This window comes from Paramisgurnus dabryanus, chromosome 12 (genome assembly GCF_030506205.2).
Source record: "Paramisgurnus dabryanus chromosome 12, PD_genome_1.1, whole genome shotgun sequence".
In the NCBI taxonomy this organism is placed as follows: domain Eukaryota; kingdom Metazoa; phylum Chordata; class Actinopteri; order Cypriniformes; family Cobitidae; genus Paramisgurnus; species Paramisgurnus dabryanus.
Genome location: NC_133348.1, coordinates 21658647 through 21676827, shown reverse-complemented (window position 1 = coordinate 21676827; position 18181 = coordinate 21658647). Strand labels below are relative to the sequence as shown.

The following is an 18181-nucleotide window of genomic DNA, read 5'->3' as shown; positions in this document are numbered from 1 at the left end:
ACAGATAACAACATGTTTGCTTGAGACAGCGCAAGCTAGCAGTAAGCTAAAGCTAATATTTACATTATAGCGATGACGTGACGATTCTCTCAGACCAATCAGTGATCTACAGTGTTTTCACGTCACGTTTGGTATCAGCTCGGGTCGCTTGGAATCCCAACTGAGGTGGTACGAAAAAAAGTATCGGGTACTACGTACTGCACCCAATGGAAAAGCTCCCAAAAGTAAGCTGACCCGACCCAAACTAAACTAAACCGTGGGGTACTATGCAATGGAAAAGCGCCATTAATGTCACAATTTATTAGACAATTAACCGCCAGCCAAATTACTTAATCGTGACAGCCCTACGCAGAAGTAAATATAAAAACCGACGTTTATCCTATGTCGATGTGGCTATGCCGTAGGATGTACGCTCAACTATAATGAGCCCTTAAAGAGTAACTAAACCCTAAACCAACTTTTTTTAGTTAATGATCTGTAAGAATGATGCTTTATTAGTGCTGTTCATTGATTTAAGTAAGTTTTTTGACATTTGGATATAAAGTGTTTCAATACTACAATATATGGTGTAAAAACGTCTGAGTGCTGCCCTCTTCAGGTTGAACGGTGGCTACTGCAGTTTAATTTTCCTATTGGATGTTGGGTCCAAGAAATAACTCGTGACATAAGCAGGTTCAAGCTCACCACGCCCTTGTTACGATCTCACCACATACTTAGTTCGTCCCCTCTATCTCCGTTGGGATCTGCCCACTTTTCTTGCATTTTTCAAATATTGCAGTGGGTGGAGTCAGGCTCTGACCAGGGGTTTAGTTACTCTTTAAGATTTCTAACTGACTGTAAAAATCTTAAAAATATTTTTTTCTTACTTTATACTGTAGGTTGTCTCTGAAAGCCTGTAGACTAATTTGTATGTGAATGACTCTGGAGGTTTTGATGGGAAAATTCAAAGGATGTGACACTTATGCACACTCCAGAGAGCCTTGCTTTAAACGTACTTAACCTCATCTGTCAACATGATGTCGGTAAATCACATTCATTAACTCCTTTTGGCCGAGGCTTGCTCGTATGATTATCAAGTGTCTGTACAAGCAATAAGTTGCCGGCTGCAAACTTTAATAACTACTGTAGCTTCCGATCCATCCATTCCACATCTTAAACTCTCTCGTGAATTGTGTGAGTCCAATTGGCGTCGTTAGCGGAAGCTAGTTATAATACTTTATAAAGTTTGAAATATGGATATTTTTCTTAGAAAATCGCATTGATTACCCGCAGAAGACCTTTATTTACCCGTTGGAGCCACATGGATTGCTTTTGTGAAGAATGGATGCTCTTTTTTGGGGTTTAAAGTCTGAAGTTGGCTTTTATTGTTATAAAGCTTGGAAGACCTAGGACATTTACTATAATAACTCCAAATGTGTTTGTTTGAAAGATGATGGACATGTGTATCTCACATGGCTTATAGGTGAGTAAATCACAGGGTAATTTTGATATTTAGCTGGAGTATCGCTTTGAATAAACCATTCCTGGTATAATATATCCCAACTATATGCTCTTTTCACTGTAAATCCTAAGAAAAACATGTAAAGCTGATGGTTAATATCTTACAGCTGCTAGTTGTTGAAGGTGGGAAATAGGCTCCTGAACGCTTTGCTGCATGTCCGTGATTTTCTGAACTGACATGTGGAGGAGCTGCTCCTGAGAGCTGGTGTCACACACAGGACTGATCTCCTGCAGGACCGGCTGGAAAGCCTCTAGAGATGCTCTGTATCCCTCGGACTCACCCAGCATCATCTATACACACAAGCAAATAGCCATATAAAAACAAGCACATTCAAAGTACCACGACTAACATGCTATTATAAAGCTCTACCTGCTAAATTAGACAGGAATCAAGTGTAGATACCTTGAGAGAGTTGGCGTGGGTGTGAAGGCATTTCGCAGTGGTGTAGGATCTGGGGGCAACCAGCCAAGACTGAGCCTCTCTTAACCAGCAGGTGGAGCTACCGAGTATACCTTCAAACTCCTGCAGGCAGGCAGGGATCTAATGGGAGAAGATTATTGCTTTTAGCTAAGAGGTCAGGGTTTGACTGTGTAGCACTCCAGGTATTATAAATGCTCCTCCTTGGTCTCATATGTGCACAAGTTGTTATGGTTATGAAAATGAAAGAAGTGTCATAGTAAACATCTCACTTTGCTGATTAGAGCAGTTCTTTGCTCTGCCTGCTTGGCTGTGGTCTGATAGAGTTGCAAGGGCTCAGTGAGCTGGTCCATGAGGACATGCGCTCGGTCAGGCTGCTCCTCGGCCAGCTCCTGAACATCAGCCTCCAGCTCAGCTATCCGAGTGTGCCACTGATCCAGCTCATCCCAAATACGCTGATACAAACACAACAGATTTAAATCAAAGAAAAGACAGAGTAGAGATATTTTTTAATAGAAAAAATTTAAATGGGAACAGGTGTTCTGGCTTATAGGGATAGTTACCCTCATGTTGTTTTAAACTGCACCTATTTTATTGCTAAAAAACAACATTATTTTGTGTATTTGGTATAATAATGTGTTCACGTGGTCCACATACCCTACATTTTTGTAGCTCCAGATTACCCTCTCTTTCTGAAATGCACTGATTTTGTACAAAGCTCATCGATCTGAAAAGCGCTAATCTGTATGATGTGATTGGCCTGAATACCTCTGACGTCAGCCAGAAATGTGACGCTCATTACCTTTTTAAAAGATTCGATGACAGGAGTTAACTTACAGGCTGTGAGCCCGAAGCGAGGAATTATGATAATGTCGGTCTTGTCTACATCACCAATCCCGGGAAGTAAACTGTTGCCTACAATCTGTGTGATTGTTGTAGTCCAAGAAAAGAGATTTACATTGGAGACGATAACTCGCGTCATAGTTTACTTTGGGGTATGTACCTTTTGCATATCTTTAACATGTACTAATACACACTTACACACCAAAGGAAATGTAAAATCATAAATCGGACCATAATTGCTCTTTAAACCTGTATGAGTTTCTTTATTCTGGAGTACAAAAAAGACATTTTGATAATTACTGGTAAACACACAGTTGATGGTACCCATTGACTTCCATAGTAGGAAAAACAAGTACTATGGAAGTCAATGGCTACCGACAACGATGTGGTCACCATCATTTATCAAAATATCTTCTTTTGCATTCAACAGAATAATGAAACTCATACAGGTTTCTTTATTCATAAGGGTGAGTAAATTTTTATTCATTCTAAAACTAAATTCTACATCACACTTTATAAGAAGCACAAACGCCTAAGAACAACCAATAAAATACCTTTTGTGTGCGCTCAGCCTCTGGAAAAGTTGGGCTCTTTTGCTGCAGAAGGGCCTTTACACAATTCAAGCCCACAGTCACCTCTGTCACCTGCTCACCCATTTTGTGAAGAGGACCACGGGTTTCCATAACTATTACCAACTAAAAAAGAAAACAATTGCACTTAGCTATTATTGTGTACTATTATTATTTGATATTAATTTAAAGGAGTAGTTCAGCAAAAAAAATGAAAGAAAATTCTGTCATCATTTACTCACCCTCAAATTGTTCCAAACCTGTATAAATGAACTCGGATAAAAATATTTTGAAAAATTGTATTAACAGATCTGGGGCACCATTCACTTCCATAATTTTTCCTACTATGAAAGTCAACGATGCCCCACATCTACATTCTTCAAAATAACTTCCTTTGTATTCAGCAGAAATGTATACAAGTCTGAAAGCTTGAGGGTGAGTAAATAATGACAGAATTGTCTTTTATTTTTTGGCGAACTATCCCTTTAACACAACACATTGCTGGCACTGTGTTAGTGTGTGTTACTATAAAAAGCACTCAAACAGTATAAAACTTCTAAAATAAAGATAAATAAATTTAAACAGGAAATACTTTTTCTTTAGCCTCCTTAAGAGAAAGAGTGAGCTCTTCCTGTAACGTCTGAATCTCTAAAGGCACACAGCTCCATTTCTTCTGCACTCTGTCCATGACATCCTCCAGTCTGCCTTTCTGTGTGCCCAGGTCGACTTTAACACTCTATAGTGTGTTAAACACAATAAATACAATATCAACATCAATCACTTTGAAATGAAATTGATTGAAATGAATAAATAAACTGTAAAATACCAACCTGCAAGTGTTCAGCAGCTGACTCTGATTGTAAAATGGTCAAAAGTGAAAGAACATTTTGGTGAATGGCACCCATCTCCTCCTGGACCTTGCTCAACTCCTGGATCTCGAAAAGCACTTTTTGACGGATGTTACCGATCTGATCTCTGTTACTGCATGAAAAAGCAAGTCTGTTAGTAGTGGTTCCTTTATTTTTGGAACAAAGTGGCATTTTTATTAATATGACATACCTTCTGCAGCGACCCTGCGCAGACTCCAAGTCCACACAGATTTGAGGAGACACTTTTAGCTGTTGCAAATTTGAGACCCCAAGCAATCGGGCCATGTGGTGTTGAAGGGAAGCCAGCGTTTGGTGCTCTTGCTCAGTCCTGTCCTGAAGGTTCTCTGTGAGGCTCAGTAGACCCTGAAGCTCCATCAGGGATCGAGTCACCACAGATGAGTCAGGCAAATCATTCTGTACTCTGTCAAGACTCTCCTGTGATTTTTTAAACTGCAATCCAAACACAAGTAATTAATACAATATCCTAATTTACTAGGACATAATAGAGAAAAATATACAGCATGATCATAACGTATGCATTTGGGAGACGCTTTTGTCCAAAATGACTTAGAGTGCATTCAAAGTGTACATATTACCACTACAGTATGTGCATTTTCTGGGAATTGAATCCATGCAAACAAAATGAGGAGTTTAGGAACATGAAAGTACTAACACGTGTCAACAAGTCCCTCCACTCGGCTTCTTTATGAGATGCACTGGCTTTATATGATTCCACTTTGCACTGCAGCACGGCCCAAGACCTCCACAGATGTCCCAGCATTAAATCAGCGGGTACATTGCAGCGTTGACCCAAACAGGTTTCACTGAACTTCTCCAGCCTTTCAGCAATGTTCTTCAGTTCTGTCTGAAGCACCTGTGGTCCATAAAATATATTTAAAAATATGGCCGCCATCATCTCTTCAACATGTGGATATTGTTAAAGTACATTTAAACTGCTGATAGACACAACATGCATGGCATACAATAAAAAAAATTATGTAATTCTTCTACACAGACACTATAATGTGGCAATACTGCAATATGGCAACACACCTTTACTTTCTGGTGTTGGTCCTGGCAGGCATCTAAATGAGTCAGTTTGATGTTTAAGCTTTTCAAGATTTCAGAATCCATGTTTTCGAGAAGCTGGTTCATTTCGTCATGGTGACTCTGGTGCACAATTTGGTCTCTCATGCACCTAAATTGGAAAGTACAAATTGAACCATTACAGGGAGCTAGGATAAACCATCTCTAGTACATTTAATTTAATGAAATAAATGTATTTCATTCAGCCTAATTATTAGTTTCAGAGGGAAAAAAGGTTTTTAAGTACTGCACATATGGCAGTCATTTAAAGAGCCATTTTTGAGAAGATGCTTGATTACTTGTACAAGTATTTACTGCTTTGGGTTAACAATTTAGAATCAGCGCACAAAACAAAAATGCTTTTCCTATTAGAAATGCATGTGTCATAAACAGAAGCGGTACCGGTACAGCAACAACACACTAACTTTCCGAATGCAACAACGTTAATCAGCAATGCAGGATAAAAGGGTTTACATTTAATCCAATTGACTTACAAAAGTAAGGAGTACAACTTCATCTTAGTTCACCCAAAAACCTTCCATAGTAGGAAAAAACAATACTATGGAAGTCAATGGGGCATCTGATCGATGTGGTTACAAACATTCTTCAAAATATCTTCCATGTGTTCATCAGAACCAAGAAATGTATACAGTTTTGTAACAATGTGAGAGTGAATAAATGATTATAGAATTTTCATTTTGGAGTGAACTATCCCTTTAACTTTTTCCCTGCCAGCCATTTTTTTGAAAAGTTTCCCGCCAGCATTTTTCATGATTTTCACAAAAGTTTCACAAAATGCCTTCCAGGAAAAATTTCTTCTAAAAATATATAAACAAACAAATATATCAAATGAAGGAACAGACCCTCTGTTTTCAAAAAAATAAAAAAAACGTGAAAAATAGGTATTTTTCTTTAAAAATATTTTTTTTGCAAAAAGCTGAAATAATTGCATTTTTGTGAAGGAATTTTGTTAGAGATCAGATTCAGAACGATTATCAAAATATACACAGAGTTTAAAATTAGCAAAAAATGTTTTGGCTTCAGTTTTTCATAAATTGGGTAAGTCTAGTGGATAATCGCGGTATTGCAGATTAACATCAAAATTTATCAGGAACACGATTTTTTAATGCAAATGTTTTCTATTAATCAATGAGATAACTCGCCAATGGCAGTGAACGAGTTAAGAAACAATACCGGTAAGTGTCTTGGTACAAAATTTCAAATTTCAATCCAATCAGTCAGGTTATAATTTAATATATGCTGTGGGTTGTTTTTAACCCAAAACGATTGTTTTAATATAAAAACAAATCTGTGTTAATTTAATCCAACAGCTGGCTTTGCCCCTTTCTGACCAAAAACTGAGTTCAAAATAATCCAGCATTTTTTAAAAAGTGTATTGTTAGGGGCCTGTCTGAGGGAGCAGTTAATAAGATCGCTCCATAGGTGAGGAAGAGTAAAGTTGAATAAACAGAAAAGCAATTTTGTGTCCTTTTTTAAGGGAACAAAGCACCAGAAGTATGAGAGAGTGTATAATGATGCAGAGCCAGTGGCTGTTTTACACATTATCAGCAATAACTATTAAAGAAAAAAATAATGGGCCCTATCTTGCACCCAGCGCAATTGACTTTGTCAGTGACGCATGTATCATTCATATTTTGCACCGGCGCACAACGGGTTTATCCCTCCAGAAAAAAAACTGTCTAAAGTCAGTGGCGTGTTGCGCGTTGTTCATTATGCTATTTTAAAGGCGCATGCTTGACCATAATGTATAGCGTGCACAACGCGCACACACTTTGCTTATCTAATCTACATAGATGCAACAGTTATTTTTGCAAATCATAAATTGTTACAATAAAAAATATTAACACATGAGATAAGGGGAATCATTTTGGGGTTTAGCATTGTGGTGATAGTTTTTATTTATTTTGTGTGGCTGGTTTAAAAAAATTATCATGCAAATAACGATTTATATATTTTCATATGTTTGTTGTGTGCCTGTATTATGTTTATTTTATGTAAATAATAATTAAAATGTTTTCATAAGAAACCTTAATGTATGTGAACTTGATTTGTAAGAGTACTTTGGGGTTGGACTGCTTGCGTTTCTTGGCTTTCAGCGGTGAGGGTGGACGCAGCGATGTCCTCCGTTGGCGTCAGGTGCTGTGTAGAGGCAGATCCACCTCCCGTTACATGGCGTGCCCGATTTTATGCTGGCAAGCTTGGGAATCCCCCATCTCCTGACATCATTGTAGCGCTTGTGGCGCAACGTCCTGGGGATGCCAGCTGCTGAGACAATTGTGGCTATTTCCTCCCACGCCTGTTTAACGGACGCTGATTTGGGCGGGTTTCTCCCATCCCCATACAAAACAACTTCTCTGCCTTTGACTGCTCTTACAAGAATGTCGGTCACCTCGGCTGTGAACCGCTCCTGGCGTGCGCCTGGTAAATCCGTCAAAATAACAGCAACCCGCCATGGAACTTGCGCACTTGCGTTTAAAGGGAATGTTGGATGACGTTCTGATTGGTTTATTTGACGTTACGCTCAAACCACACCTATGAATATGAACCTACTTCATACAAACCCCTTATTGATTTGTGCCTGGCGCAAGAGTTATTTCTCCCGCCGGGAAAATAGCAACAGCGCCCAAGATCCGCCCACAAAGTCACTTCCGCTTTGCGCTTCGCACTTGCGTTTCAGATCGTTAAAATAGGGCCCACCGTGTTATAAATGGTGAAGAGTAACCTTTAACTTACCATTTAATGGCCTGGAGTCTTAGTTGAGCCAGGGCTTTAAGTTTGGCTTCTTCCACTAGAAGATGACTCAAAACCCGGACATGAAGTTGTTCAGTAAGAGGTATTGAGAGATATGTCTGCTGAGGTACGCAAGCACCAATGTCAGCTAAGTAGGCCTGGAAACCCTTCACCAAACTGGTATGAGTCTGTTGAATATGACGCTGTTCCTCTTGGCAATTTTTGAAGTTGACAGGGGGCATCATAAGATTGTATTCGATATGCTGACAAAAGCCCACTGCACTTCGAATGGCCCAGCGGTATTGCTTCAGTGCCTCCCGAGCCTGGAGAAGCTTGTCCTAGACAACCAGACAAAATTAATATTCTTTACAGAATTTTGTATATTTAGTAAATTTCTTAAAAATGTCTTAAAAACAAGATGGTTTCACAGTAATAAACAGCTCTTATGCTACATTTCCCTTGCAAGTGGCTGTCAATTAGGGCTGGGGAGTACATCAAGTTTTGGGAATATATCTTTTCCCAATGGGATACAGGATTGGACAATATCTGTCCAACTGGGGCCTTCTAACAGCCTTTCACAGACATATACATAGATCAGTGGTTCTCAATCCTGGTCCTGGAGGCCCACTGCTCTGCACATTTTTTATGTCTCCCTTGTTTAACACAGCTGATTCAAATAATCAGCTCATTAGCAGAGATCTTATTGTCCATCAGATAAGAGAGACATACAAAATGTGCAGAACAGTGGGCCTCCAGGACCAGGATTGAGAACCACTGACATAGATGCATAGATGTCAAGAAGCTTACCATGCGCATATGGCAATCATTGAGAGTTCTCTGGCCAAGATTGATGATTTTCTGGTAGCTTTCAGCATCTGTTCCTCTCCCGCAACTTGCCAACATTTGTTGCACACATTCCACTGTCCTAACCAGTGTCGAGTACTTTCGCAGCTCTGCATCAATGGCCTGATTATCAGGCTCCAAGACAGTCTCCTTTAGCTCCTGTCTGACACAGCTCAGAAGGTCAGTAACTCCACAGAGCTCTGTGGAGATGCTGAGACCTTCCATGAGAGAGCATCCTAGGGTTTTGGCCTCATTACTGGCTGTAAATTCCCAAGAGGCAATCTGTTCAAAATTCCAGCGTATCTTTTGCCTTTCTGCTTTGAGATGGGGTGGATAGAGATTTTTTGAAATGGCCTCCAGGTGGTCTGCGGCCTCTTGACATGTCAATTTCACCAGAGGAAGTTCCACCAGAAAAGTCTGATAGAAGCGTAATCTTGCGTCAGCTTCTGTATTTGAGTCGGTGATCTCTGACAGGCTCTTCCTCACCGCCTGAATGGCATTCTCCATACGCTGCTTTAAACTGAGATACTCATTCTGCTCTCTGGCTTGCTGGTCCAACTGATGTAACCTGCCCTGCAAGTCTACTATTTTGTGAAGCATCTCATTCCTCCGATGTTCTGGCCAGTATGGAAGTTCCTGTACTTTACAGAGAAGCTCTATAAGCATGTGCTTAACAGGTTCAATAGCCAAAAGCGACTCCCTTGTTACAGGATATGTTTGCCTTGAGATATCAGCACTGATCTGTCTCAAACTCTTCTGAATGGTGTTCTGTAGTTTAGCTGAGGACTCTTGAGCATGAAGCAGCTCTTCAAGAATCCACTGTGATGCCCATTTACGATTCACAACTCTAGAAACTTCTTCATGTAAGGTTGTAAGCCTGTCAACAAGATGAAAGCTTTCAGATATACTCAGGCCATGATTTATGTTCTTAGTTTCATCTAACAAAGATTGAAGGTTATTTGCTTGTCTCTCAGCTTCTTTTAGAGCTTCTGTGCATAGCTGAAGCTTGACCCTCAATTCTGGAATACTGGTTTTAAGTTCGGAAGCCATAGATTTACCAGACTCCTTCTCCAATACTGAGGTTAGCCAAGAGCTGCTGTCAGTGATCTGTTTCCAAAGCCTTTCTCTTACATGCAACATTCTGTTCATTTCATCAATGACACAGTTAGTCATCTCTGGAAGCTCATTGTACATCTCCTCTAAGGATTTGAGTGTAGGTGACATGGTGATGGAATCTGCCTCAGTGAGTCCTACAACTTCTCGTTTTAGTTCTTTCAAAACAGAAGCCAGCTGAGTCCTCTTTTGAGATATTTCTGACTGCAGTTTCTTCATGTGGTTGACCTGGTGACTTGCCTCTTCAGGAAACAGAGACAACCTTCTCCTCCTACTAATTCTGCTCTTGGTTTGTTTAGCCCATGTAATGTAATCCCTTATAATCATTATTACAGGTGAACAGTCACTGTTGTTAATAGTGTGCAAGCTGAACTTTTCTTGAGTCTGAGCCAGTTGAGAATTTAGACCCTGCATGGCATCCTCCACATCTGCAAGTTCTTTCTTTCCTAGTGGACTTGATGAAAGAGCCTTCGAGATTTCAAGCAAGCACAGATAATGCTCTCTTGATTCTTCCAGGTCAGCCGATTTGAGAGCCTGTTGTAGTGCATTTTCAGAGTCCAGCTGTCCCTGAGAAGGGTCTGATTGAGAGATTGACTTCTCCAAAAGTTTTAGTTTATGTTGCAGCTCCCTGGCCTCTTGTAACAGTTCAGAAACATCAGATGTGCAAATATCAGCCTGCCAAAGACTCCTGGAAGCAGTTCTTTCCAGAGTCTGCCATCTCTCTTGCAGGTTCGTAACAGGTTTGAGGCAGGCAACAGGTCCCTCCGCTTCACCCAGATGGGCTGAAATTTGGCAGCATGTCTGTAGGAGCTCCTCAAGCATGCTTCTCTTCGTCTGCATGGTCTTCAAAAATGCACTCAGCTGTTCTGCTTGCAGGGTGCTGCTTTCATTAAAATCCCTGTTAATGAGAAAATTGTGGTGACATATAGAAATTAATGAAAGATAGAGATTAAAAATCATTCAGCATGCTTTCCTAAAATATTAGAACAAACTTTCTTTAATTGTGCTACTTGGTTATAGAACATTAATGTTTTAATTCTATTAGAAATGCATTTGCTGGGGGAGCCAAATTTCAATGACCTATTTTTTCACATACTTGCAGAGAATGGTTTACCAAAATTAAGATACTGGGTTGATATTTTTTCACATTTTCTAGGTTGATAGAAGCAATGGACCCAATTATAGCACTTAAACATAGGAAAAGTCAGATTTTCATGATATGGCCCCTTTAAGATAAATCTACACACACTGAAATGTCATGAAAACTCACCGTGTTATTGTGCTGAACTCTGCCTCCAGGGATTGCAATGTATCTTTGAGAGCACAGTTTTGCTGGTAATACTGTGTAACCTGCTGAAGCTGAGCCTTTTTAAACTCTACCATGGCAGAGGCCTCCAGGAGTGCTCCAGGGGTCTCCTCCATGCTCTGCTTGGGGTCTGTAGAGGGCTCCCCATAATTTGGCAGCCTAGCCACCTGCTCCAGGACACACTGCCTGCAGGTCTAAAATATACAGGGAGACAATTATGTCATTATGTAGTAATAGTTGTTCATGTAAATTTAATGTAAACATTTATATTTTAGACTACAGCTTTACTCAAAAACCATATGGGTTAGTTTTTTATGGATAGATACGCTTGGAGCTTTAAAAATAAACCAGGATATTGATTAATAGCTCTGATAGTGTTTGGCTAAAAGAGTGAAGTTATAAACCTATGATGGCTTGAATGGTTTTCAGTTATGGGGCAAATGTCATTTTGAGGTGAACTAGGGCAGTCAAAAGATTAATCGTGATTAATCGCGATTAATCGCTAACACACATGTATAAATTTAAGATTTTTTTATTTATGTATATATTTTTTACATTTATATATATATCATACAATATATCAATATTTACATATATATTCATAAATACATGCATGTGTATTTATATATACAAAATTACACACAGTGGACACACATATATTATGCAAAAACAAACTTTTATTTTGTATATTCTATTCGAGATTAATCTTTTGATAGCCCTAGGGTGAACTATTCACTCAAAAGGTTTAAGGAAACCCCTGCAAAGAGGGTAAATGCTTTACCTCAGCTTCCTCCAGCTGGTGATTCATATGTGTAATACTGAGTTGGCCTGGTTGATAACGGCATCTGAAAACCCATAGGACAGTCTGTGCCAGACTGATCTCTGACTCAGTAAGTAATGACTTCTGAAAGCAGGCAACCTCATTCGACCAAGTTTCCTGTCAAAGTAATTTTAAAAGGCACATTTAATGCTTACTTTTACAAGAAAAGTACAAGATAAGTCTCAGATGTGCCTAAAATGTGTTTACGAAGTTACGGCTTAAAATACCCAACAGATCATTTGTTATAGTATGTCCATAGGGTGGGAGCAAAAAAGCACTGTTTTCATGTGTGCACCTTTAAATGCAAATGAGCTACAGCTCCTTACTCCATTCTGTGAATAAAGTCTGAAACAATAGTATCTTTAGTCGCATAAGCACAACAGCGTGCTTACACACATATTTAAAAAAGCTTTTGGGTAAAATTACTTTCAGTGGCCATGGGTGGGCATTTATTAGTGTGATGTCACATTAACAAGAAATTGCTTTGGTTTAATGGGGATTAAAAAGAAGTAGTGGGTGGATTTTTTTCATTTATTGTAGGGTCGATGTATTCACACACTGCCAACACACATTTATGTCCAAAAACATTGTAAAAGTGGATTTTGCAAGAAATGTATTGTGCGCTTTAGTAAGAAATTAAAAGACAAATACAGAGAAAATTATATAACAACTGCAATTAAAAGCAGCCCGAGCACAGGAAATTCTCGACAACCTCCTTCCTGTGTAATTTCCTTTTCAAATCCATCAGGGAATACATGGTCATATCAAAGACAGACTGCAGTATCTGATAACAGTCTCTCTATAGTCTATATTTTTAAACAAAAATACATTTTGGTTTTCGAACAAATACAAAAACGCAATCTGTAAAAAGTACAGTACTTTTATCTGGTTAAAAGCCTAAATGTTTACTTTCACACCTTGATCATTAAGGGAAAAAGTCAGACATTCACAAACTTACCTCAGAAACAGGACTGGTTGCCATGAGTGGCTGAACATGAATGACATTGTCCCTTAAAGCAGCCCAAACGTTTGTCCCTGAAGGGCGCTCTACATGCTTCAACTTATCCACACCATCTGATTCCGATCCTGTTTTTCGGGATAATTTCTGCCTGCCAGATTGATCTGAATTGGATTTGTGCATTTCTTCTTCATTCTGTAAAATGAATCCAAAAGTTCACCACAGCACAGCTTGCACATGCTCTTAAAGCTCCATTCAAAACAGTTCTCCTCTCAATTCAACTGAATCAGATTTAGAGGAAAAAGGAAAGCTAGCCTATAGGGAGATGAGCCATCCCCTTTACTGTAGGTGTGGTGTGCCCTTAGGCCCACAACAAACTCATCAGAAAAAGTGTTACACAAAGTGTAAACAAGTGCGTACTTTATTTAATGAAGTAGCTCCTTGACACGTTCTACCTTCTATTTAGTAGGCTTGGGTGCAATATGCATACATTTTGGATGTAATACATCCACTATGGTTGCATTGTCACAGCTTCAAAGGTGTTGTTGTTACACAAGAACAATTTAAACACATGGATTACTTTTCTTGGTACCAGTATCACTTACAGTAAACTTGACAAGAGACACGCGAGTCTTTGACAGGCTAATATTTGCACAGCTGAAGTTTCTGCGCTGTTACAAGAGGACAGAGAGCTGTGACATAAACTAGCGCTTCTGGAAAAGTCAACCTCTCAATCAGACCTCTCTTAGAGACAGCTGGACTCTCAAAATGTTAACTGTTAATTTACCTTTGAGGTCAGCAAATTAACAGTTAAGATTTAGAGGGATCAATAAACCAGACCATATTATATGGGTATTTCACACAAAATGCTTTTTTTGTATAGTAAGGATTCTGGATAACTAAGGATAATTTCGCATACTGATTTGCATACTATGTACATTAGTGCGGAAGTAAATGATTTGGCACACAGGACTGGTCTTCAACAGATTCTATAATTAACTCTTTCCCCGCCAGCATTTTTCATGATTTTCACAAAAGTTTAATGCCTTCCAGAAAATGCTCCTTTTTAAATATATAAACATACAATATATGAAATAAAAGAACAGACCCACTGCTTTCAAACAAAAAAATCAGTTTCATCCTACCTTCATGTGTTCTGTTTTTATCACCTCTCAAATTTGTGTAGGTTTCATCAAAAACACAAAATTTTGAGCAAAAAGCTGAGATAATTCCATTTTTGTGAAGGACTTTTGATAGAGATCAGATGCAGAGCGATCTTTAAAAAACATACACGGACAAACAGCTGTTTGCCCTAGGGCAATACTTCCGGTTTTATAAGTTGCGGAAGTTTTATAAGTTGCCACCTGGTGGATAATAGCGGTATTGCAAATTGACCAGATAACTCGTCAATGGCGGGGAAAGAGTTAAGTATTGTATATTGTCATCGTTTTCAGTTCTGAGCTTTTCTTAAAGGCGGGGTACACGATTTTTGAAAAACAGTTTGGAAAATACCAAAACACACTTGTAGCCAATCAGCAGTAAGGAGTGTGTCTACTAACCAACATCGTTGCCTGGGTTGCGTATGTATGGGGCGGGTCTATCAAAAGAAGGTCCCGATTCTATTGGGGTAGGGGCGTGTTTGTTTAGGTGATTTCAAATGTCAACATTGGCTTTTAGAGATTGTTCACCCCGCCTTTAAAGTGCTAGTTCAGCAAAAAATGAAAATTATTACATGATTTAAATATGTATATTTTTCTTCATTTTCTTACTAAATCACATCAGTTGCCGTCAGAAGGCCTTTACTAACCCCCCTGGAGCCATGTGGATTAATTCTGTGAGGGATGGATGCAATTTTTTGGGCTTGTGGACCCTGTTTTTACAGTTATAAGAGTCATGAAAATTTCTAAAATAACTGAAAATGTGTTTATCTGAAATATGATGGACATATGCATCTCATTGAGGGCTTGAGGGTGAGTAAATAATGAAGTAATTTTCCATTTTTTGCTGAACTATCACTTTACATGTTGGTTGACTACTTTTGATATGTCTGTGTTGGACACTTGCAGCTGTTTTCTCATTTTCCATCTGCCTATTGTCTGGATTTGTTGCCTGAACATTTGATATTCTGGTTTTGTGCTGTGCCTGTCCTTTACACTGTCTTTCCCAATACACTCCCATTAAAACAGCATTATTAATGCAAATATAAGTGGCTAGCACCTTTAATGTCGGTCCTATAGAGCAGAGGAAAATCACAGCATGCATTCTGATAAGGAACGTTTTTTTGAGAAATATAGTTATGTGAAATGTGGATGTCGAAATTGGTAATCTTGCACTTTAATGCCACATTATAAGGCTAATCAAAAAGCAAAAGCTAATAATGCAAAATGTTGATAGTGGATTTGAACAAAACCAAACCCAAAGTTGAATAGAAATCAGTGGATTTAGAAACATGGCTTCCATTAATGTTGTTATACATGCATAAGCCTGATAATTGTGAAATGTATCTTACCTGGAAACTGCTCTCTGAATCTTCAGTCCTCTGTTCTTCAGTGTGCATGCTTATGACACTGACTTTTGACTCTGATGTGAGTGTTGTAGGAATTTGCATTGTACTCTCAGAGGCTACATAAGGTGATACATCTGCTGGCATCTCCGTATGTACTGACTCCACAGTTTCCACTGCTGGTACATCATCTGGAGGATGGTCATCTGTGACATTACTATAGGCAGACATGCTTACTATCTCTGAATGTTTATCCTCGATCTCTGTTTGTAGGAGATTCATGGTATCCCTCTGTATGGTGCTTATAGCACCTGAAAATGCGCCTTCTGTACTCAATAACACTTCAGTATTAGATTGACCACCGGCTCCAGACACAGTCAGGGATGAATCTGTAGTGGTTTGAAGGCATTCTGAGTCAGTTGTGTCCTTGCTTACTGATTCCACAAATGAATTTTCATCCATGTCTTCATGAGCCTCAATATTACCCTTCTCTGAGACACTTGATAGCACATCATCCTTTTCTGAAAGGTCTTTTTCATGGTCTTCAGGACTCTTGATATCTGACTGAGAGAATTCACAAGTGCGGACAGAGACCTCAGGACCCCCATGCTGTGTTGGCTGCAGCGGCTGATATTGATCTGATGGTAGATGAATATCTGAAATAATGGTGTATTCTTTTGTTGCAGTTCCAGGTTTTGCATCATCAATCTCTGGATACAAAACCTCAGGGATATCGGACACAAATCTTTGAGACTCTTCAGGTTTTGGACTTACATCGAGTTCATTATCAGAATCACTTGGTTTAGGCTTAACACTTTCAGTTTGCTTGTTCTCATCAAACTGAACATCTGACAAAGTGTCCATTTTGTTTGGTGGCAGTTCATCAGAAGAACTTGTTACAGCATGTTCCTTATGTGTAGCTACATTAACTAAGTGTTCGACTTCAAACTCTTTCAAATTATACTCTGTATTGTCTGTGGTTTCATCATGAACAATTGAAGCATCATCACATTTTGTTGGAGAACCTGGGATGCCTTCTGCCAACGGAATCTGTTTGGGTTCGGTAAGATCTGAATTCAGTTTAACTGTAACAGGTTTTGTGGTTTCTGGGTTAACTAAACATGACACCTGTTCAGCAACACCTGACTTCACACCTACATCATCTTTCAATTCTCTGTGGTCTTCTTTTGCTACAGGTCGAGTTACATCCCTCTCAACAGGTGTGAACATGAACTGCTGTTTATCTTTGTCTTCATCTGGTGGGAGGTTCTTTACATCTGTGGTTTCTGTTTGTATTGAGATGTATTGTGATACATCTACTGTCCCTTGGTTTTGCTCAACGGGCATGATTTTTACACTTCTTTGATCCATGTCATCCACGGCACTGTCTGTGGCCATCTGCAAAACAAATGAACACAACAATTATGACGTACTGTATTGTATTCATTTTACAGACATTTGATGAATACTGTATTGCCACAGAATAAAAAAAAAATTTCGAGCAACATGCAGGATGACTTAACATGACCAGATTATTTCCTCTATAAGTGTCTAGAGAGTGGTAGTAGTAATTTGTCCAATTCATTTCTGTTATGTTTTAGGACCTGTCAATAAACAAATTTAATCTTACCTTTAAACTGCTATCTGAAACCTCAGTCTTTTGTGCTTCACCGTAACTGCTGAGTCTTGAATCTGATGAGAGTGTTACAGGAATCTGTGTTGTACATTCAGCTCTCACAAAAGATGAAGAATCTGTTTGCACTGACTCTAAAACTTCTGTATTTGTGTGTACGTATTCCACTGATGTTGAAATGACAGCTTCAGGAAGATGATCATCTGTGGCAGTTTCAGCAGGAAAGATGCTAACTGTCTCTGAATGGTGATCCATTGTATCTTTCTGTACAGTGCCTTCTGCTTCTTCAGGTTGGTCTTTTATATTTAATGAAGACTCTGTCAGTGATGTATCTGTAGGCTCAACATCATCAGTGTGCTTTGTGTCATCAAACTGACTGTCTGTCATAGAAAGATCAGTACCCAAACCAATAGTGGTGATCCTTCTTGGAGGCACATCATCAAAAGAGCTTATTACAGCATAGTCTTCATCTAGAGCTACATCAACACAGTGCTCAGCTTCTTTGGTTTCTTTACTTAAAACAGAAACAGCATCCCATTTTGTTTCAGAAACTGAGCTACTTTGCGCCAGTAGGTCCTGGTTGGATTTGGTAAGCTCCGAGTCCAGTTCTATATCAAGGTTCTGGGTTTCAGGGTTGAGTGGGCCAGCACAGGACGAAACATGAATGACATCTGATTTAACACCCGCACTATCATATTCTTTAATTAAAGGACCAATTTTATCTCTCTTTAGAGATACAGAAATGAACTGCTGCTGATCTATGTCTGGATCTTTGGTCCCTTTGTGTGTTAAGTCAGATGAAGGCAATACTTCTTGTGTCGTCTTAATTTCCTCACAGGGCATGGCTTTTACATGCATACAATCCAATTCTTTCAGTGCACCGTCAGTGGACTCCTGCAGAACAAGAAAACAACTTTAATGGCTTAAAATTAACATAAATAAACAAGGTACATTTAATGAACATCACTG

General features: G+C 39.1%; 1 protein-coding gene across 4 annotated transcripts in view; it reads right to left on the bottom strand.

The window, feature by feature from the left end:
- syne2a (spectrin repeat containing, nuclear envelope 2a) overlaps nucleotides 1–18181 on the bottom strand; it is a 132118-nt gene that overhangs the window by 52805 nt on the left and 61132 nt on the right. For all 4 annotated transcript variants that reach the window (XM_065257168.1, XM_065257171.1, XM_065257169.1 and 1 more), the window contains exons 40-55: nucleotides 17210–18106; nucleotides 15586–16977; nucleotides 13077–13271; nucleotides 12080–12235; nucleotides 11263–11492; nucleotides 8844–10890; nucleotides 8040–8374; nucleotides 5253–5397; nucleotides 4873–5073; nucleotides 4390–4649; nucleotides 4161–4311; nucleotides 3923–4066; nucleotides 3316–3456; nucleotides 2191–2373; nucleotides 1904–2041; nucleotides 1606–1791 (exon numbers count right to left, since the gene is read on the bottom strand). In XM_065257168.1, the coding sequence (XP_065113240.1) occupies nucleotides 1606–1791; nucleotides 1904–2041; nucleotides 2191–2373; nucleotides 3316–3456; nucleotides 3923–4066; nucleotides 4161–4311; nucleotides 4390–4649; nucleotides 4873–5073; nucleotides 5253–5397; nucleotides 8040–8374; nucleotides 8844–10890; nucleotides 11263–11492; nucleotides 12080–12235; nucleotides 13077–13271; nucleotides 15586–16977; nucleotides 17210–18106 (6801 nt within the window). The remainder of the gene's footprint in view (nucleotides 1–1605; nucleotides 1792–1903; nucleotides 2042–2190; nucleotides 2374–3315; nucleotides 3457–3922; nucleotides 4067–4160; nucleotides 4312–4389; nucleotides 4650–4872; nucleotides 5074–5252; nucleotides 5398–8039; nucleotides 8375–8843; nucleotides 10891–11262; nucleotides 11493–12079; nucleotides 12236–13076; nucleotides 13272–15585; nucleotides 16978–17209; nucleotides 18107–18181) is intronic.